Below are 22,291 nucleotides of genomic sequence, written 5' to 3'. Positions count from 1 at the left end.
TGCACCTATTAACCTTAGATTTAACCAGCCCGAGCGATAAGTTGGAGTGTGAGCCAGCCTATGTGCCCATTTTGTATTTAAGGTCCAAGCAGAGCTTAAACGATTCAAGTTTTACCAAGTCAGAAATTGAGTGAACACTTATCTGAATATACTTGATCTTCAAATTCGAAGACGAGTAGTTATTGACTTCAACCACTGAATGGTAGTTCTGAGTTTTTATAATAGAAAATACTGAATTTGAGATCACTTACTTTATGCGGAAAACGTGTGTATCTAAATTCCAGCTAACAAATTCTTTTATAATGACAATAAACAATTTCAGAGTTATACACAATTAAGTACCTATTTCTTGGGCATTTTCGCAATAAACTCTGGTGATTAACTCTGAATAAAGAGGAATGAATTAGATTCTAGCGCGAATTGATATTCATATTAAGACTGAAAGGTACAACACAAAAAAGGTAGAAATAAAAGGGAAGGTTGGGCTTTTTGAAATGGTGAAGTAACAAACTGTTGATATTCATATTCATATATAACTAGTCTCAAGCTCAAGTCAATGAACAGTGATACTACTCAAACACGGGTGAATATTTGACTATGAGGGAGACACCACAACAACCATCTTAATGTTAATCGTGACAAATCATACACTTTTTCCTTTGAGATTTGACAGGAATAATAAGATATTGGAGATTGGGAGTTAATTATTGGCAAAATTTCAGAACAAGATATGATTTTGGGTAAACAAGAAGGGAAAACATATTATTCAAATACAGAGCGTTATCCCTTTGAATAAAAATGAAAACCCTAATCCGATAATTAAGAATCCCCGTTGATATTCCTATCGTAGCTTTAATGTCCGTACCATCAGGAAAAAAAAAATTATTTCTACAGAGAATTAGGACCTTTAAGAACCAAAGAAAATTGTTGTCCTGATAATTAGGAAAAGAGTACCACAATACATCCTTCTGATTAATGGAATATTTTTCTATTTTGTCTCATATTTTCTTAAATCTCTCAGCCAGCAAGAACTATAAACAAAGCTAACAGTAATAATCCATTAATAAAAGATAACAAGCACCGAGGTTAACCCCTAAAATTCATTTTTTTTTTTTTATATATTTTTTATTTCAACTTTTCTCCTTGTACTTCAGCTGTCGGAAATACGAGTAAAGGAGACTAAATGAGATAATTTAGTGAATTCAATCATCATTGAATTGATTAGAATTGAATTAACATTACCTATTTATAATAAAATTAAGTTATATAATAAGGAAATATAATATTGTAATAATATCTAAAATCTACTAGAATAAGGAAACATAATATTTTTTTCACAATTAAGCAATAGATTATTTGCATTCCATTATGTACTTCAACACTCTCCCTCAAGCTTGTGGTTATAAACCATAAGCTTGCATAATTTATGCGAATGTTGTCGTTACCTGCATATGTGGTTGCCGCATTGGCAGTCGGGAGTTGATTCTACATCTGGAGCAGTTGATTGCTACTTGAGTTTTGGTTGTTTACCATTGGAAAAATCTAACTGAGTATCTGTTTGAATTGTAGGGACATAAAAGAAAGACTAATTAAGTATTGTACTAACCGAGTATCAGTTTGAACTGTGAGGACAGAAAGAGAGGCTAAATGATTATTGTGCTAACTGAGCGAAAGATGATTCAACCTGGTTGTCGAAAATATGAGCAAATGAGACTCAATGAGATAATTTAGTGAATTCAATTATTATTGAATTGATTTTAATTAAATCAACATTACCTATTTATAATAAAATTAAGCTATATAATAAAGAAACATAATATTGTAATAATATATAAAATCTCCTAAAATAAATAAACATAATATTTTTTTCACAATTATGTCAACATATTATTTGCATTCCATTTTGCATTTCAACACACCCTTATGAAAGAATCTAATAAGTCTCATTTTGATTACCTTTACAGAACAACACTCAGGTGATAACATATAAATTACATCCCTTTAAATGGTTACTTTATGCATCTTCTATTATATATTTTGACTTTCTAAATCAAATTTTTGACCTCCGTCCTGTAAATTCATCGAAGCCCCTGATTAAGTTTTTATTATTAAGTTATATATGGCATCAATACACTATAGTTTGTAGGGTCTTCCAGTTTCGTTCTGCAAAAAGAAGAAAAAATAAAGTATAATGCAATTAATCTCTTCCTTGAATCAAAGCATGAAATTATGGGACCTACACTGCACTTCAAAGGGTGAACAGATGATGATGGCGATGGTTCTAGTTCACTGGGTTCACTGCTTCAAAAAATAAAAGGGCTTTCATATTTCTTGCTTAACATGGAAGCCATGAGGACAGTTGGTCATCTCTTTATGCCACCTCTCTCGTGCATTCTATGCAATTTGATAATTACATGTACATGTGCTACCTTTCAAGCTTTTTTAATATACTGTATAAGCATTCAAATCTTTGATTTATAGTAAAAAACTCAGCTCTTTTATCCCACTTGGTTTATCTTCATAAGTTATATATAAATCTTGTCTCTGTGTTCTATCTCACTCTCAGATTCCCTTTGAATATATTCTTAATTTGATTCATATCTATGTATGAACCTCATTAGTCAAACTCACATTTCCTGAATCCTTACTTCAAAAATCTTATATTTTTTTCATCTGGAGTGGTTTGCTTATGGCACGAAACCACAAACACTTCTATAACCTGGGAGCTCAGGCTCTAGCACCCATCAAAAACCAAGAAATCTTGACAAATCAAGTGCCTGCAACGCAAAATTCAGATTCAGCTTTTCCTATTCTAGCAATTGCTGTTCTAAGTATCATGGGCACAGCTTTCTTGCTAATTAGCTATTACATGTTTGTGACTAAATGCTGCAATAACTGGCAACGACTTAATCTTCTGAGGCGATTTTCTATTTTGCGAGCTAGACAGAATGAAGAACCATTTATAGCCTTCTCTCCAACAATGTGGAACCGTGGACTCGATGATTCAGTCATTCGCGATATCCCAACTTGTCAATTCAGAAGAGAAGAAGGTGAGGAGATAAATATCTATGGATGTGTGGTTTGTTTGAATGAATTTCAAGAACAAGATATGCTAAGAGTTCTTCCAAACTGTGGCCATGCTTTCCACTTAGATTGTATTGACATATGGCTTCAAAGCAATGGCAATTGCCCTCTTTGCAGGACAAGCATTTCAGGCACAACTCGATGTCCCTTCGATCAAATAATTGCACCAAGATCTTCACCTCAAGGCTCACAGCAATATACTGATAGCCTCATGGGTGGTGATGAGGATTTTGTGGTAATTGAATTAGGAGAAGATGAAGATGTTTTGTTCCCTCATAGGCGACAAGAAAGAGAGAATTCAAGTGAGGTTTTTGTTCAGCCAAGAGGTCGTTCACCAAAGAGGTCAGAGCAGAAGCTTAAGAACTTAAAACCAAAAAAAGGCCACCATAAATCAATTATGGGGGATGAGTGCATTGATATACGAGAGAAAGATGATCGGTTCCCTATCCAACCTATTAGGAGATCCTTCTCACTAGATTCTGCGGCGGATCGACAGCTTTACTTAACTGTTCAAGCAATTGTTCAACAAAATGGGCATCATAGAGAGGTTAATACTAATGAAGAATGTAGCACCAGATCCCAGAGAGCCTTTCTCCCATTTAGACATGGCAGGGGATCAAGAAATGCTGTTCTACCTGTTGAATTTTAGCTATAGTGTGATAAAGTTTAATTTGAATATCAATTGTCAATTTTCTTTTGATTCTTGGTTCTTGGTTCTGAGATTGAGTTGGTAGAAACTTTAGGATGCCAGTGAGTAGTTAGATGAGTACAGAGTGACTTTGGATTGATCTTTTACATAGTCAGAAAAGTTTTTAAAAAAAAAGCCAATGTGGTTCTTAGTGAAATGTGGGGATTGGTATGAAATTATTACTAAACCATTATGAGTGGATAAGACTATCTTTATTTTTCTGTGAGTTTCTTTCTCATGAATGAGAATGATTGCTTTCAATTCTTTTCATATGGAGTCTCTCAGAATGGAAGCCAGAGCGAAGGGACCCAAATAATGAGGATAATAAGTAAAACAATGGAATGATCACCAACCTCTTTTTGTCTTGCAGTAATTATTTGGATGTTGGTGAAGAGCAGAAACAAATTATCAGCTTAAGTTCATGTTTAATTATGATTTCAGTGTTTTTCATTGTTTTCAGCATAAAGAACCAATGTTTGTCTCTTTGCTCAAAAGCTTTAATAGAAAGGGAGAGTCCATTCTGCCTATGGCCTTCTCTAGCAAAACATAATCATTCGCTAAGGTAGTATTTCGGTACTTTTATATCATCTTAAGCAATGTCAACTGTGCTCATCTTTAGAGACTTTCCTCAGAAAAAATTGGTCATTAGTGAGCTTCAGGGTCATGTTCAACTTGACTTGTAGCAACGGTGCGCAATTTGATTACCACTCATTATTCATCAAAATGTGCCATTGAAAAAAGAGAAAAATGAAAGTTCCCATGGTCCAGTGAGATCAGCTCGACACATACTCGAGTTTTATAAAACTTGTTAAATGGCTTACACAAGCAAGTAGAACTCAACTCAGGACATCTTCAGGGCTGATACAAAATTAAGTTAACACCCTGATTCAGAGTGAAATTGACAGATAAAAACTCAATGTTTGCAAAGAGGAAAGATCTTACCAAGTCTATATTTCAAAGCTCCTAAATAAGCTTCTGTCCTTTTTTATTCATAAAGATTCAACAGAAGAAAGAAAAACCACTGATCAATATCAATATGCAGGACTTAGGTCAAGGCCTTATCAATATGAACAGAGAACATCATCAAGATATTTAACCTAAAATGCTTAATTTCATCATTGCAACAGAACATTATCTCTCCCACTCAATTACAATACCTATTGCCCTGGGAGCATTATGACTAAACTCGGGGTAACTTACTCGATCTACTCATCTCATTTGTCCTTGATACAGTGAGATATTAAGTGAACAATAAGCACAAACGTGGTGATCAAGAGCCACGCCACTAGCTCAATGAATGAGCTTCCATTAATGATCTTTGCAATATTCTCCGTACCCAAACAATAAAATTTATAATGCATTTTCTCATAATGTGATGCAAATGCAATCAGTACAAGCATATTACATGACAAACATGAGACAGCCTTCTTACCAAATTATGAAGCACTGGAAACGCAATAGAGGTAAAGCATACTTTGATTTGCCATCAAAGCCGATGCTTCTTTAAGGAACCAAAAGTTCTCAATAGCAAAGGGTAATAAATTGGTAATCACAGTCATGTGTCTTTCTGGTGATTCATAATCAGAGTATTATATTTATACCAAAACAATACCCCGTAAAATAACTTAATCCTGATTTCACATTCACTATTGGAGTGGATCACAATGAATTAGGACTAAGACTGGACAATATTTACATGTACACTTTAAAACTTCTTGTTAAACAAATCTAGATAAAAATAAAATAAAAATTTCTATAATAATAAAATAAATTATTGAATGTATATAATACTAAAATTATTTATAATATTAATAAAGTAACTAAAATATAATAAAAATAAAAGTCTAAAAGCATCGCGAACAACAACTAGAAATAACTGCAACTAGACTTCTCTGTGCAAATCTGCTCCCAGCGTCATCCAGGGACACAAGAGGTCATTTAGTCCATAGCTAGAAATACTACAGTCACACGCAAAACACAGTTTTAAAACAAATTAATACTGTCTGTCTTCTCTTATTATCCAATCCAGTCCATGTCAACAAACATACCCCATCAGTAGTACATTCCAAGATCATGCATCAGTTTGGCTTATAAAGCAGTTCTAATTAACTGTGCTTATCTGGTTCCGAGCTTTGGTTAGAGTGATCAGCATGAGGCAAAGGCAAGGCCCTTGTTGGAAGCTCGATAGTGGATGTGCCACGGGCTTTATTCTTTAATTGTTTAAGAAGTCGATGGGCTTCTCTCAGTTCATCTTCTGCACTCGGTCCATGACCTTCCCAGGCATCAATTGCTCGCTGCTGGAATTCAATTGCAAGGGAATAACTGCAACATCCAGGAAATTTTTTAAATAATATATCTTACCTAAACACATTTCATTTCATGTCAATTGCTGCCAAAGCAAATACATACAAGCAGATTACACATATGTTTACATATCAGCATCAAAAAAGTTATATCTACTTAATCTAAAAAGATTCAAGTGTAATTCAGCTTTTCTGTAACCAACAATCAATGCAATTTGAGTAATAAATTACCCTGTGAAGGCAATGAAACAAGAGAGCGGGTAAAACAGTCTTACCTTCCCATAGCACTGTATGCCTTTGAAAGGTTTTGACATGTCTCAATTGAATCAGCATGATGAGGACCAAGTGAGACATCCATGATATCTTTAGCAACGGCAAACATCTGTGCAGCTGACTGAGGTCTATCTAATTCTAAGTATGCAGCCCCCAAATTGTTGTAAATATACCCCACTCCAAAATGCTTGGGACCAAAGCTCTCTTTTAATCTCTCCGCTGCACTCTCCAAGTAGGGAATTGCCTGAGACACCTTACCTGTCAACAGAAGTAACCACCCTATTCTAGCAGAAACACTTCCTTCCGAATGCTGTTCTTGTGGAAGTTTCTCAAGCAAAGCCAGGGTTCTCTTCAACAATGAAATTGCAGTTTCAAACTCATTCATAGTCTCATATTGCATTGATATCTCTGAGTATGCCTCTGCAACTTCTACTGGTGAAACTGTTTCTTTCTTATCTAGAATTCTGCAAGCAATCTCTAAACACCTCTTTGAGTCAGGAAATTTTTCCTGGTTACACAACGCTTTTGCCATTGAAATAAAAACCGATGCTTGAGTCTCACTATCTTTTTCTGTCTGCTGGACAACACCCTTCAACGTATCAATAGCCTCCTCGAACTTTCCCAATGCAATTTGCATATTTGCAGCATCAATCTCTGCACGAAGCAACTCAGAATTAAGACCCCAATTTTTCAAAACCTTCTGTGACAACTCATTCTGCTCCAATGCCTTCTGGTGCTCTTCCAACCCACTATATATCACCCCAAGAACCCTCCTATCATGTGCAACCTCTACAGAATTATGCCCCAGTCCATTCTTATGAATCTCCAAAGCCTTCAAACCAAACGGCAATGCCTCTTTAAAATTTAAAACTCCAGCATATGCTTCCGCCAAATCCCTGTTTGCCACTCCTAATTCCCTACTGTCTTCCTCCAGAGTCAACTCCTTAATCTCTAGACACTTCCGAAGATGCTCTAAAGCCTCCTCTCGTCTACCCATCGCAGTCTTCACATTGGCTAACTCAAGCTGCACAGCATGCAAAACCGGCCTAATATCCTCCATTCCACCTAAACCTTCTTCCTCTAACCGGCACAGTATCCTATTAGCTCGATTAAGATACCCCAAACAATCATTAAACCTTTTTAAGGTATAATTAGCGGAACCCATCAATTGTAAACACATAGCAACAGGTAACGACGGTTTATTATTGTTATCATCTCTGTCAAGAGCTTTCAAAGCTCTATTAGCAAAAGAGAGAGTCATTTCAGGGTCCTCACCTTGCTGATCAAGTTTGAGACCAATTTTCAGAGAAGCCAAACCAAGCTCGCTCTCATCAAAAGAAGCCTCCATTTCTTTAAAAGCTTGAAGCATTTCTTCAGTGGTCTTTGCGGACTCAAAAGCCTCTTCAAGATCAGATTTTTCTTTGATTTTTCTCTGTCTAGAGGAGAGTTGAGGTGGATTCCGTACAAGGGTGTGGAGTTTTTGAGATGGGTTCGTCTGATATTGGTGGGTTTTGAAGAACAAGCCATGGGTTTTAGAGCAGGGTTTGCGTGGTGAAGAAGATGCGGTGAGATCAGAAATATAATTTCTGGTGAGAAGATGGGTTAACTTTCGAGGTTTGTGGCGAGAGAGGTGTAAAAGAAGCGAAATCGAAGCTCTTTTCATGGTGTAATTTAGAAGATTCTTTAGTTATTTTTGTTGTTCTGCTAAACCCTAATAAAACCCTTTCCCTTTGGTTTTGGTTTTGGTTTGGTTCAGCCAGTTGGTTCGGTTCGGGTTCAGCCTTCTTCGTTTGTCGTCATGGATGAGGTGATTATCACCCTCAAGCAATGGCCCCGTTCCGTTAAGGTAACGTTCGGGGATTCCTCAAAGTACCCGTTTGGGGTCTTTTGTATTCTTATTAGTTTTATTATACTTTTCTCTAAATCATATATATCAATAAAAAAAAAATTAAACATATAATATACATATTAAACATAAAGACCATATCATCAAAAAATAAATTAAATCTATAATATACATATTAAATTTAAAAACCATCATACTAAATTAATAATATATTACAATATGTGACATATCTATAATAAAAATATTCAAAACATGAGCGGCAAAAAGACTCACCTCACAATTATACATATTAGTATTTTTTTGTTAAAATATTCACCCCCAACAAGTGTTAGATCCGCCCCGATTAATGATTATAATGAATCCAAATATCAAAATGATAATTATAATACATTATACATATGTATAAATATATTATATATTAAGAGTATAATATTATGTATTATTGTATTAAGTAATAAGTATTAACATATATAATGTCTCTTTAATATATATTACATATGCTACATTATACATATATATTATAACAAATTTTAAATAAATAACTATCATATATATTATAATAAATTCTAAATAAATAGATATCACAATATAAAAAAGACAATTAGGTAATAGAATTGAAATAATGATTCAATGAGTAATAAAAAAAAATTATAATGATTTATTGATTCATTATAATCAATCAAAACAACAAATAATATATTACATATATATTATGTATTAACGTAAGATTATAGATAATAGCATATTATGTATAAATTATAATGTACAACATATATATGTTATATACATTATACTTATATAGTATATACCATATATAATATACAATATATAATATATAATGTACAATGTCAAATGTATACCATATATAATGTCGAATGTATAAATTTTATTTCATAGCATTAACATATTATATATATACAATGATTTATTATATTTAATCTAGTTTTATTTTTTTACATATTTGTATATAGTTTTACAAAATACTTATACAGTTATAATTTGTCATTGTATAATGTAAATTGATTTTCAAATATTAAAATTATTATAGGTATATATGATTGATTTTCAAATATTAAAATTAATATAGGTATATACGATTGATTTTTAATTATTAAAAATATAAATATATATATATTATATATATATTATATATTATATATATATATATATATATATAGTATATATATATATTAAATACGGGTTGGGTCGGCCCACCCCGTCCTAAATTCTGGGGCTAATCAGGTCCGATCCCTACCAAAACCGAACGATAGGGGAAAATCCCCATTCAGACCGGGGTGGGACGGGTCCCCACGAGGCTAGGTTTTGTGCCCATCCTACCCAAGAACTACCGTGAATTTCACACTCTTGGGTGTTATTGATGGGTGTAATTGGAAGTGAGCAATTAGAGGAAGAAGAGCAAACTCTGGACATGAGAAACTCCATGAATTTTACACCTTTTATGTTAAGGACAAGTTTTGTTGGCAACCTTCACCTTGGGGGGTATTTTTCTAGGAAATCGGTTTGGGAGGACATTAGAAGAAGAGGAGCAAAAGTTGATTGGTGTGGACTTGGTGTGGTTCTCAAAAGTAATTCCAAGGTACTCCATGTTTTATGGATGGCTATTAAGGAGAAATTACCTACAAAGGACAAGTTGATAGGTATGTGTGCTACTTCTAATGCTACTGTTGTTTTTGTAACTAATTCTTGACCAACATTTTTGCATACCCTTTTTCTAAATCTATTTGGAGTAGAATCCTTATGCTTGCTGACCTCGGCTATGTGGTTAGACCTTAGCATGATTACATCCCCATTTGGCTAGGAAATGAAAGGTAAGAGTCTAAAAGTCACCTAGTAGGGGCTACGGTGTATTGGGTTTGAAGGTATGTGGTGACCTTGGCATGATTACATCCCCCATTGCTAGGAAATGGAAAGGTAAGAGTCTAAAAGTCACCTTAGATAGGGGGCTACGGTGTATTGGGTTTGAAGGGAGCGAAATTGTAGGATCTTTGCGGGAGAGTGCAAGGAAACTCACCTATTATCAATACTATAAAAAAAGTGTGTGAAAGACAAAAGCCAGGAATTTAGCAATATTAAATCTTCCTATAAAATAGGAAATTGGCTGATACATGAGGACTTTCTAGAACATCTTCAAAAACACTCATTTACTCCCAACATTATTGGGACATGTGATGAGTGAGATGGTGTTCCGTCGAGAGAAAACTTATTGAGTTGCTCCTTGTTTTGTGAAGACTTTGCCAAGGTGTATCCTCACTCTCTTTATTTCTCTGCTTTGAGTTTTCTTGTGTTTTGTATGTGTTCTTTGTGTTCATTGTATGTGTTTTGGAGCAAACCTGGGGATGTCTGAGGATGGTGTTTACTGTTGCTTCTTAGCTATATCTTTTCTCTTGGGTTTTATCTCCCATGTTGGTTTAGATAGAATCCCAATAGAATATTATAGTGTCAAGTTTAAGCATTTATTTATTTTTTGCACCCTACGCGGGGTATATCCCGATGTAGGTGGCCACCTTTTTTGTAGGCTTTATAAATCTTTTCTTTTTAATATAATTTACCTAAAAAAAAAAAAAAAAACTACCTAGAAAACCAAAACTAGTTTCAAGTTCTCGCAGCAGGTTTAGAAGGAAATGGCAAACTGGTTTCTTATAGACATAAACGAACCAAAAGCTGATTTAAGAAAATAATACGACTAAACCCAATTTCCATTATAGACAAAACAATTTGCGTTAATGGTATGAAATTTAAATGATCAATAGCTTGTAATTTGCCTTTACTATCAGAAGGCTCACAAGACTTCGTATTTGTAGACTTGATCACCTTCTAAAGGAGGCCTACACAGAATCTAATCTAATCTTATATACAACAAAGAATTGAGTTTCCTTCCTTATACAGACCAAATATCAGAGTCCACCCAAGGCCAAGGAAACCCATTCACATTCACATTCCATAAAAGCTTAAAGCAAGAACCTCTCAACAAACTAAGAGAATTTATTACTCAAAAGTTTGGGGGCTCTGGACTCGCAACAGGGGTTTCAGGAGGTTTGCTATAGACATCATCAAAATGAAGATTAAGATCTCCTACATCAAGGTCATCCATATATGTGGTCCGTGATAACCCATGAGAATTTCTCCACTCCAAGTGCTGTTCTACCTCCTCTAAGCTTCTCTCTGAGAAGTTATCATAATAATTAGTATGTGCAGTGTATTGATTGAAATCAGGAGGCTCAAGAAAACTTGACTGGGGTCTTGCATCATATGAGCCAGTTCTAGTTCTAGCCCACCAATCGCTTCGGGTAGGTTGTAACAAGTTACTAGTATCATGATGCTGAAGTACACTCTCCCGGAGGACTGAAGTTGATGTAGAAGCCCCTAGATGTGACTGCAATCGTCCTTCATTGTCATGGTCCCAGTATTTTTCATATCTTGCTTCATTTTGCATGAGGTTTGATGGCATCGAGTAATCTCCTTGACGATGCTCAGGCACTTCATATGGTACAGTTGGTATGTCTACTCTATGATCAGTTGTCTGTAGATATCGAGAAGTATAATACCAATCAAGAAGATATGGATGATTCTTCTGTTCTACATCAATTAGCCACAAAGAACCCAACTGATAGCCAGTTCCAGCAGTGTAAGGCAATTCCCTTAATAAGGTGCTGTTTCTGTCTCCATTGCCTCTCAAATTTGGGCTCCCACGCCACATTCTTGGTGGAGAATATGCATTTCTAATTCCTTGTCCTTGCAACTTTTGCTCCCTGAAAGTTCTAAGATTTAACAGGAACTGCTTTCCCTGAGAATTTGGCTCCCATGAAGGATAGCTACTCTGGAAACTGCAAGGAAAATGAGAAGATATAATATGCTAATAAGCAAACACAAAATCTCGACCATCCTACTGTTAGCATCACTATATTCATACCTTAAGAACGATTTCTCCATTTTCCCTTGAGAGCTCCTCTGGGTACCAGGTGTATGATATGGAGAACCATAATTGCTATTGCCATGGTTTTGAAAATCAAAGGTGCTAAAACTGCCAAATACAATTACCAAACAGTATCTATTCAATGTTAACCACAAAACTGAGCTCATAATTGGTTACAATTGAATGCCTCAACAAAAATGGTTCCAAAACTGTCAATTATAAACAGAACAGACAAACCTGCAGACATGGCCAACACCTTCAATATCCACTGTATAATCTGCAATGAACTGTAAGATGTCATCCACCCGCTGCAACATAGAATAGAAAATGTCTCAGTTAAAACTAGCATATGTGGGTGTAAATGTAATTAATTAGAGAAACTGTTTATCAAGAGATAATATGGATTAATAACCTTAGGGACAATAAATAACAGCAACATTGGAGTGAGGAAAATGGAGGCCATCTCCTCAAGTAACATCATCCCAGTATACTGCATTGCAAAGAAAAGAAAGTCACAACACTGAACAAAAGATGGTTCAATTCTCATGTAAAACCAAAGAGTTACAGTTTTGCCGTTTGCTAAAGAGAACTCAGGCATCTAATAATTTTAATCCCTAAATTGAACATGATGCCTACAGGGGAAAAACCACTAATCAATTCATGCATTAACAGTACACAGGCATCTCATGAAGCACAGGGATAAGGCTGTGATAGGCATGGGTTAATGCTACCGCTATACCATGCAACAAAGAATATTGACAACTAACACAATTTCTGGTCATATCTATAACACGAGGGGATTTTAAACAATTATTTGCAACATATTTCTTTGACAATAGAAATTCCACGCTGCACATGCCAGTGCAAAATTAATCAAATCAATAACTTCAAATTTGTTGATTTAAGTTTATCAAGACTGGAATGATATTCTCAAAAGCATTGCCCAATTTTAAATGAAGTTACAATTATTAGGGGCTCTATTAATAGGAAAGTTGCAGGAAATTTTGGTTCAAACAGGCATACAGCTACTAGTTTAGTAAGGACAGAAGAAACTTTCATAGCAAACCTGAAAGAGTGTTTCAAAATCTATCCGGACCATCTCAGTATTTTCTTTACCACGCCATCTCTTTGGCATATAATGTGTATGTTGAACTACCATAGACATTGCCCCTTCTGGATCAAGGACCAAGAGCTCATCCGTAACTGCAGCCCGGCTAATAGCTGTTATGGTTCCAAACACAGCAGCATACCAAAACAAATTGCGACCAAATATCTACATGGTTTAAAAGAAGATGCTATTAAAACATTGCAGAACAGTATATCACTATCAACTTCCATAGAATCTAATATAAGGTGACAAAAGCAAAATTATATTTTACATGGCCCTCAAGGAGAGATTCCTCCAGAAATGCAATGATGATCAGGATAGCAGCGAAACCACCCGACACAAAAGAAATAAACTTTGCTATGATAGAAATAATAGGTGATGGAAATTGCTTCAGATAATCAGAAGCATGCATGACACTGCTATTGATCCGATGCTTGAATAAATGGTCAACCTGAAGAACAAGTATGAAAACATTAATAAAAGGAAAAACTGTAGAGTTGGCAAAAAAGAGAACATCATTTGCTTAAGAAACTCTTTGAAATCTAGGTACTGCACATTAAGTTAAACCCTCTTTAACAAAAATAAAATAAAATACACCCAATCACTTCAGCAATACATATAAACCTGTCTTGTGCACCATAAAAAAAAAAAAAATAATAATTAAAAAAAAAAAAAATTCCTGTATAAAATGATGTAAAAGAAAGAGTAATTACAGTACCTCATTGAATTCCCTAAAAATCCATCTTGACAAATTTGACCATCTTCGAGATGATGCTGTACTTGGATGATTGTAGAATTGCTCAGCATGCCTTAAGAAGAGATATACTAGCATAAATATGACAAGAAATGGAGAAAGGATAAGCATTGCAAGCCCAACAACCATGAGCCTTTTCTTTAAGGTTCTAGGATTAGAAATGAAGTCTCTTCTGACACAAAAGTTTCTGCAAAATTAATAAATTCTGATCAGAGAATGATAATGTACCTCAGGAAGCATATGCGAAGATTCTATCAAGCACCCCATTAGTGAAAGAAAACATAGTTTTAGATCATGCCTAGATCACCCCTCACAAGATTTTACAATGGTCATGGTAGCACCAGGGAATGGTCTTCATTAGGAATTAGAGCCAATATAACACAGTGCCCAGTAATCAAGCTCTTTGGATCAACAGTAATGTTTATCACGAGATGCAAAGAAAATTTATAGGTTTACTTTGAAAACTCATAGTAAAGAGCTCTAAATGAATTCATTAATCAAGAAAGCAACAAGCTTATCAACATTCCCAAAATAAATGGGCTTCATACATTCTGGATTACATTTTAGAACCAATTAGAGGTGTAAATAATGTAATACAAAGCAACTAGTTTGTCATCTGGCCCAAACAAACGGAACATGATACATTCCAGTAACACTAATTAAAGAAGGCCATAAAAATAAAAATAAAAACAAGTGAATTGAGAATCCTACGTGGTCAGATAGTTGCGTAAAATCCAACTTACCGATCAAACATACTCTGCAGTATGCACCAATTCAAGGTCCATTCTAGGGTTTTGGTAAGTATTAGGCGATGCTGTGAGCCATTTGAGCCAAATCTGACAGTTGGACCAGCACCGGGTACCCACTGAGAAATTGGAAAAGCAAGCACCCCTTTGTTAAGCATTCCAATCAAGTAATTCTCCTTCCTCATCAAACGCATTATCACATCATGAGCAGAAAGATCCTTAACTACACAGAGTTGCTGCGAACTTTGTAACTGAACAACCTTCTCAAGAATGGTTGCCCAGGGCATTGTTTGGATTTCACTGTCTGTAACATGAAGACTGCAGAAGATAGTAACCACACACAATAATAAAGTGCCATCAGACAAATAGATTTTACACCAATGCCAAACTAACACTCTCATAAAACAGATTAGCACAGATCAATTCCAGACTTACCTGTTGTAATAGAAATGACGAATTCCTAGAGTATCCTTCAACTGAGTAAAAAATCTCAAGAAACAGAAGATCCAATAGATAGAAAATAACCCCAAATATCCAATAATAATTGCTTTAGAAAGCGTTAGTGGGGTTAATGGGTGCTGATGAAGAGCTTCCTTAGCAAGATCACAGGGCTTAATTCCAGATTCAACAGCATCCATTCCACACTTTGCATTACGAAGACCATTCCAATCAACATACAATAAGAAAAATGCCGAGAAACATATGGTGAAACCCAAGCTCAGAAGCTCAACCATCCATTTTATTATAATACACCAAAGTCCTTTCTCACAGTAGTAGCTATAAAGCCTTTCAAAAAACAAATCTAAATCAACAATTGGAGCCGTATTCAAGCTTTCACCATTGAGTAGCCCTGTTGGGCTCTCACTACCGGGACTTGGTACCCTTCCATGTCCATAATCAGACAACTCCACCTCAGAAGGCACATCAAGCAAGCCTGTTGTCAATGATGAATCACCATGCCATTTCCACTTCAATACATTGAGAGGATTTGCAAACTTTTGCCCACTGAACATCATTTACAAACACTGACAGTAGGCAAAAGCAGCCAGTCCATTCCCCAAACTGTGTAAATGGTTAAATTAATCTCCTGCAAGCACGTACAAACAAACAAATTTAAAGTACACAGTAAGGGATAGGAAAATAAACTTATGACAAAGCAAACAACAAAATGCACAAAAAATGACCATCAAAAGTGATTGACAATTACTACTTATATCAAAATTTTGTTACCAGCATGGATGCACCATGTTTATGTCTATAAAAAAAAGCACAAAGAAAAAGGATACAAAAACATCTCGGTTATGCTGAGATCCAAAATATTCAACGATGCTAGATTTTTTTGCATCCTAAGTATCTTAAATCTACTATTAAGAGTTCCTTTTTGAAAATGAAATGCATTGAAGCAGTAAATACCTTTCCATTCGTCAAAACTCAATTGTAGAGTTCAGTCAATTCTAATTCAGTGCAATCAATTCTAATTTAGTCCTCCTCTATTGTCCTGAAAAAGTGAAAATATAACAGCAAAAGTTTTTCAATCAATGCTATAAAAAGAAATAGCAATACATATGCACAGCATAGGCACCCCTGGAGAACCATTTGGTTTCAGACACCAAGCTAGACAAAGGGAGTACAACCAGATTGCATAGAGGTTTCGAAATCAACTGAAATTGAAGTTCTAATCACAAATTTTAAAGCCCTTAAACTCTAGCACCATTGAGAAGCATAAAGAAACCACACCTCTATTATCCCAGAAAGGAGTTGCAAAAATTGAGTCTTGCTCAACTGACTTTCATTGAAAGGATATCAAAAGAAACAATTTTACCCTGATCACAAATCACTAAAATCCAAAATCAAGAACAATGCCCACTACAAGTTATATAATTTGCCAAAAAGGAGCTAATTTTGATGAATTAAGAGTAAAGCCCACATGCCCACATCAAATAATATACAAATACCATACGAAAAACAAGCACCGAACCCTTCCTAACCAAACGGCAATTACCCAATTATTGCCCATTCAAAAAAAAAAAAATAAAATAAAATAAAATAAAATAACCAAGAACAAGTAAATTTCAATTATAATGCGTGACGTGGAACAAAATCAAATAAAATACATAAAAAAACAAAAGACGAAATTACCTGCGACCCACGAAAGCAAAGAAACAATTCAAGAAGGATTAAAGCCCAGAAAATATTGATCGTGGGAAGGAATGAAGTTAACGGAATACGAGATAAAGAAAAGAAAGAGAAGGCGAAACGATTCAAGGTTTTGATTGTGTTGTGTTTGGTCGGTACTTGATTGCGTGGAAGAAAGAGGAATAATTATGTGAAATGAGTTTAATAGGTAATTGTTATTAATAGTAAGGGGTTGAGATTGTAGTTTTATATAAATCGTATTTGTATTTGTTATTCTCAGTTTTGAGTTTGTCAAGGGAAACGTGAAGATGAGTAATTCTAATTGTAATACCTTCCTTTTCTAGATATTTAAACCATAACTCTCTTTTTATTATTAGTTAAAGCAAGTTCAGCAGAAAGAGCTTAGCAGATGAGAAATGTAGTGAAGCTTTAGTTTTACTTAGCCGATCGGTAATTTAGGGTTGGGCCATATGCCATTGTTTATTGGGCTTGTGGATTTCTGTTTGGGCTGTCCATAGAAAAAAGTCAACTCTATTAAATAATAAATACATTGAAATTCTCATCCGTTTTGTTGTATTATACAATGCACATTACAATACTTGTGTTTTAAGAAAACAAAAATTTCAAAAATATTTATAACGAGGGATTATTATGACATGATTCTTTGACTTTAGATTAATGTGTGACAAAAACATGACTTGGGAAGTCTTTTGATTTTCAATCAGTTTAAAGCAATTTGTTTAAATTTATTGAATCAAACCTAACTAATTTTTTACTCTATTAGAGGTTAATTGTTTAATATAAGATCACAATGCAATTATGATTTTATTAAATCATAAATTTATGAAATAGTAGTTAATGTCTTATATTATAAACTCATACGTGGGTAACTAGATGGTTCGGGTAGATAACCAGATGGTTAGGGTGAATTGATGATAGTTTGAATAAATGCACAATCATCCTTAATTTAAGTGAGAGATTATCACAGTGAATTATTGTATTAGTCTCCCTCGAAGATTAGTCGAAGTGCGCATAAATTGGTTCTGACTGTGGGTGAAATCGAGTCGAGTATGTTGGTACTTGAACTGGACTCGATTGCTATAATATCGAGTTCGAGTTCAAGCCTAAATAATCGAGTCGAACACGAACTCAATACCTAAAAGTCGAATTCGAGCTCAATTAATCGAGTTTTAATCAAGTTTAATTTAATATTTTTGTTCATTGATCGAACTTGACCCGTGGAATTGTTCGAGCTACTTGAACTCGACTAATGTCGAGTCGAGCCAAATCAATCTGAGCTGAGGTTTTCAGCTTGGTTTTCACCCATAGTTCGGACACCTTAACTGAAAAAAAAAGAGTACGTTATAGAACTCACATGTATTAGGCAATTTTAATATTTTATGTTATCAATTGGAAATTTTTTAATGTAATCCGAAAACTATCGGATCTTAATAGAGGTGGGCATTGTCCTAGGACCGATCTTTGGGACCAGGCCTAAGGAGGAGAGCCCGGGCCCTCCTCCAAGGCCCGGGCTTGGGAACAAATTTTTTTACACATTTTTGTTTTAGTTTATTGTATAATTATTAAAGCCCCCTAAAAATAACATAAATTATAGGGGTTAAAAGAAATTTTACAAAATTTATTAAAGGAAAAAACTTCAAGGCCTAAAAAATTTATAAATTTTACCCTTAAAAAAAATACTAAAAACCCCCTACAAAATTATGTTTCGCCCCAAAATATAAAAAAAATCGGGGGGCGAAAAAAATTTGTCAGCCATCCACGTGAGCTCCAGCTCATCCTTCCCGCCCAAAAACCCTAATATCTTCCTCGCCTCGCTTCACCTTTCACCCAACACTCTTCAAACACCAAATCTCTTCTCAGTCTCTCAACTGTTGAGAATAGAAACACAAAGTAAAAGGTACTAAACAATTCTGGGAGTGACTTAGCTTTTATTGGACAAAGTTAGGCTTAAATAGCCTTTACAAACTTGACAGAAAATGAGAAAAACCTGCTCACGTTCAACTACTTAACATGATGAGTGCAACAAAGGAAATGTAACAAATATCCTAAAGACTAGGACTTATTCAAATAAAAATCTTAACTGAATCCCTAAACTTTCTCTTCATTCCCTCCCTTAAACTAGTTACCAACTACAAGTCTACAACTAGTTTAAATCGGGAACTTGACAAACTCCCAGCTGACTTCGAAACTTCTGAAATGCATCCATTGTGAGGGGCTTTGTCATGACATCTGCCAGCTGTTCTTGTGTTCCACAGTAAACTAATTCAACTGCTCCTTCTCGTGTAAGATCACGAAGAAAATGGAATCGCACATCAATGTGCTTGCTTCGGCCATGTAAGACAGGATTTTTTGACAACTTAATTGTGGAATTGTTATCACAAAAGATTGTTGTACACTTGCTTTCTTCTAGACTCAGCTTCTCAATTATTCTCTTCATCCAAACAGCTTGACTAGCACAAGCAGCTGTAGCCACAAACTCTGCTTCTGTGATTGAAAGTGTGACTATAGTTTGCTTTCTTGAAGACCAGGCAACAGCTTCAGATCCCAACATGAAAACATAGCCTGATGTACTCTTTCTATCTTCTACATCTCCTGCATAGTCGCTATCTGTATAACCAACTAGACCTTCACGCCCTCCCTTCTTGTAGAAAACTCCAAGTCCAATGGTTTCTTGCAAGTACCATAGTATCCTTTTGGCTGCCATCAAATGCAATTCAGTTGGTTTGGCCATGTACCTGCTAATCAAGCTCACTGCAAACATCAAATCTAGCCTCGTAGTTGTTAGGTACATAAGACATCCTACCATCTGCTTGAACAAACTCTCATCAATATGAACTCCATTTTCATCTTTGAAAAGCTTACAACCTGGAACAATAGGATTATGAACCGAGTTGCTATTTTCCATCTTAAACCTCTTCAAGACCTCTAAAGCATATTCCTTTTGACAAATATAAATCCCATCAGACCTTTGTAAAACTTCTATGCCTAGAAAAAATCTCATCTTTCCCAAATCAGTCATATCAAATTCCCTCAACATGGAGCTTTTAAATTCGCTAAACATCAATTCATCATTGCCAGTAAATATTAAGTCATCAACATATAAACTGACAATGAGAATCTTACCTCCCTTAGTCGTTTTAATGAATAACGTATGCTCACTATAACACTTCTTGAACCTTTCACTTAAGAAATGTGATTCAATACGGCTGAACCAAGCTCGTGGAGCTTGTTTCAGCCCATATAACGCTTTCTTCAACTTGTAGACTTTCTGGGGGCTGTTCTTCAGTTCATAACCCTTTGGTTGCTCCACAAACACTTCTTCGTTGAGTTCTCCATACAAGAAGGCAGATTTGACATCAAGTTGATAGAGAGTCCACCCTTTTTGTGCCGCTAGAGCCACAACCATTCTTACTGTGTCCATTCTTGCAACTGGTGCAAATACTTCGGTGTAGTCTATCCCTTGTCGTTGCACATGCCCTTTTGCCACCAAACGAGCCTTCAATTTATCCACTTCACCATTTTCTTTGAGTTTAGTTTTATAAACCCACTTCACTCCAATCTTCTTTGCATCCTTGGGAAGATCAGTAAGTTCCCATGTGTTGTTTCTCTCTATAGCCTGTATCTCTGTGTCCATAGCTATCCTCCATTTGTCATGCTTTACTGCTTCTTTAAAACACACTGGATCTGTTGAAGCAAATAGAGCTGAATTAACATTTGCCTCGTCTTCCTCCGAAAGTCCTTCCCCAGTTACATAATCGCTCATCCACCTGGGAGGCCCTCTATTTCTTCCATCATATTCATCATTTTGAGGACTACTAACTGGTTCAATAATTTCTTCTTCTTCTCCATTCACTGCTTCCTCACTCTCTGCGTTTGCTGTTGTATTATCATCCCATTCCAAATCAATCATTATGTGATCTTCATAACTCTTATCCAAACTCCAAGATTTATCTTCCTCAAATACTACATCCCTGCTAACTACAACCTTTCTTTCAACAGGGTCATAGAGCCTATATGCCTTAGACTCTTCACTAATTCCCAATAACACACAAGCAAGGCTCTTTGCATCTAGCTTTTTCCTTCTCACATCAAGAACATGCACACACGCCACACATCCAAAAACTCTAAAGTGCTCAACTGAGGGTCTGCTTCCGCTCCAGGCTTCTTCGGGCATTTGATTCTTCACGGCCAATGTGGGACTCCTATTCAAAACATGTATTGTCCAATTCACTGCCTCTGGCCAGAAAGTCTTTGGCATCTTTCTTTCAACGAGCATACATCGAACCATGTTCATCACAGTTCGATTCTTTCATTCCATTACTCCGTTATGTTGTGGAGTATACACTGCAGTCAATTGCCTCTTGATACCATGTTTTGTACAAAACTCATTAAACTCAAGTGATGTGAACTCTCGTCCTCGATCTGTTCTCAAACATTTAATATATCCTCCTACTTCTTTCTCAACACAGCTCTTAAATTTTTTGAACATGCTTAATGCTTCAGATTTTTCTACCAAAAAATAAACCCATGCTTTTCTAGTAAGATCATCAATAAAGCATATAATGTACCTCTTCTTACTATTAGAAGTAGAAGATATAGGGCCGCAAAGATCTGCATGAACAAGCTGAAGTTTTTCTGTGGCCCTCCAATTGCTTATTTTTGGAATTGGATCTCTATGTTGTTTTCCAATCATACAGTTTGCACACACTGTTGTTGGAGAATTGAACTGAGGTAACCCATGCACCATCTTCTTAAATTGGAGAGTTCTCAACCCCTTGTAGCTCAAATGTCCATAACGACAATGCCATAAGTGTGCCATATCTTGTGTGGAAGTGTATAAGCAAGCTGGTTTTTGTGGTTGTGATTTTGCTAGCAACACAAACATTCGATTCGTTGACATCTCGGTCTGTATTATGAGCCCTTTCTCTGGATGATAAATCTTGAGCATTCCATGTTGAATGAGAATTGCCAATCCTTTTTCTTGTAGTTGGCCAATGCTCAACAATTTGCTTTTTAGTTCAGGCACAAAATATACTTTACTAACAACATGAGTTAAGCCACTTACTTTCAATCTCACATTGCCTTTGCCTAACACATTCATCTTTGTGTTATTTCCCAGAGACACTGTCTGCCTGAAGTCCTCATTCAGATCAGTGAACAAACTCTTGTCACCACACATGTGATTGCTACATCCAGAATCCAGATACCAGATATCTTCCCTTTGAGCACCATTCATCCCCATATATGACATGAGCAACATCTCTTCTTCTACTCCTAGTTCAGCATAGTTGGCTTCTTTATCCCAACTTGTACATTCAAATTGATAGTGTCCAAGCTTGTGACACTTAAAGCATTCCACCATTGCTTTGTTGTAGGACTGGCGTCTTCCTCTGCCTAG

General features: G+C 35.5%; 3 protein-coding genes across 4 annotated transcripts; 1 reads left to right on the top strand and 2 right to left on the bottom strand.

Annotated features, from left to right (window-relative positions):
- Nucleotides 1-2,524: 2,524 nt before the first annotated feature.
- LOC116124257 (RING-H2 finger protein ATL16-like) lies at nucleotides 2,525-3,939 on the top strand. Its single transcript, XM_031409954.1, has one exon. The coding sequence runs from the start codon at nucleotides 2,690-2,692 to the stop codon at nucleotides 3,731-3,733; it is 1,044 nt and encodes a 347-aa protein (XP_031265814.1). The 5' UTR covers nucleotides 2,525-2,689; the 3' UTR covers nucleotides 3,734-3,939.
- A 1,700-nt stretch (nucleotides 3,940-5,639) lies between these two features.
- Nucleotides 5,640-8,130, bottom strand: LOC116124266 (protein KINESIN LIGHT CHAIN-RELATED 3). Its single transcript, XM_031409961.1, has 2 exons — nucleotides 6,351-8,130; nucleotides 5,640-6,094 (listed from the first exon to the last, which is right to left on the bottom strand). Exons 1-2 carry the CDS (start codon nucleotides 8,009-8,011, stop codon nucleotides 5,878-5,880), a joined length of 1,878 nt encoding a protein of 625 aa, XP_031265821.1. The 5' UTR covers nucleotides 8,012-8,130; the 3' UTR covers nucleotides 5,640-5,877.
- Nucleotides 8,131-10,880: 2,750 nt separating this feature from the next.
- LOC116124242 (autophagy-related protein 9) lies at nucleotides 10,881-17,196 on the bottom strand. Of its 2 annotated transcripts, XM_031409941.1 has the most exons (11): nucleotides 16,876-17,196; nucleotides 16,150-16,234; nucleotides 15,172-15,823; nucleotides 14,734-15,054; nucleotides 13,955-14,177; nucleotides 13,508-13,687; nucleotides 13,195-13,401; nucleotides 12,541-12,618; nucleotides 12,366-12,436; nucleotides 12,126-12,236; nucleotides 10,881-12,039 (listed from the first exon to the last, which is right to left on the bottom strand). In XM_031409941.1, the coding sequence occupies exons 3-11, from the start codon at nucleotides 15,750-15,752 to the stop codon at nucleotides 11,205-11,207; spliced, it is 2,607 nt and encodes an 868-aa protein (XP_031265801.1). In that variant the 5' UTR covers nucleotides 15,753-15,823; nucleotides 16,150-16,234; nucleotides 16,876-17,196; the 3' UTR covers nucleotides 10,881-11,204. The 2 variants fall into 2 exon arrangements, with proteins under 2 accessions (XP_031265801.1, XP_031265807.1); XM_031409947.1 differs by lacking the exon at nucleotides 16,150-16,234.
- Nucleotides 17,197-22,291: the final 5,095 nt, after the last annotated feature.

Source organism: Pistacia vera, unplaced genomic scaffold (assembly GCF_008641045.1).
Source record: "Pistacia vera cultivar Batoury unplaced genomic scaffold, PisVer_v2 Contig1033, whole genome shotgun sequence".
Taxonomy (NCBI): Eukaryota; Viridiplantae; Streptophyta; class Magnoliopsida; order Sapindales; family Anacardiaceae; genus Pistacia; species Pistacia vera.
This window is presented reverse-complemented; position numbering and strand designations above follow the sequence as displayed.

Bases quoted from the DNA above. Each gene is read 5' to 3' on its own strand.
- LOC116124242 (XM_031409941.1), bottom strand. From the start codon at position 15,752: ATGATGTTCAGTGGGCAAAAGTTTGCAAATCCTCTCAATGTATTGAAG. The intron at 14,178-14,733 runs GTAAGTTGGATT...TTAATTTTGCAG, and splicing joins CTGCAGAGTATGTTTGATCG to AAACTTTTGTGTCAGAAGAG. The intron at 13,402-13,507 runs GTAAAATATAAT...TAAACCATGTAG, and splicing joins AATCTCTCCTTGAGGGCCAT to ATATTTGGTCGCAATTTGTT.
- LOC116124257 (XM_031409954.1), top strand. From the start codon at position 2,690: ATGGCACGAAACCACAAACACTTCTATAACCTGGGAGCTCAGGCTCTA.
- LOC116124266 (XM_031409961.1), bottom strand. From the start codon at position 8,011: ATGAAAAGAGCTTCGATTTCGCTTCTTTTACACCTCTCTCGCCACAAA. The intron at 6,095-6,350 runs GTAAGACTGTTT...TGGATGTTGCAG, and splicing joins GCATACAGTGCTATGGGAAG to TTATTCCCTTGCAATTGAAT.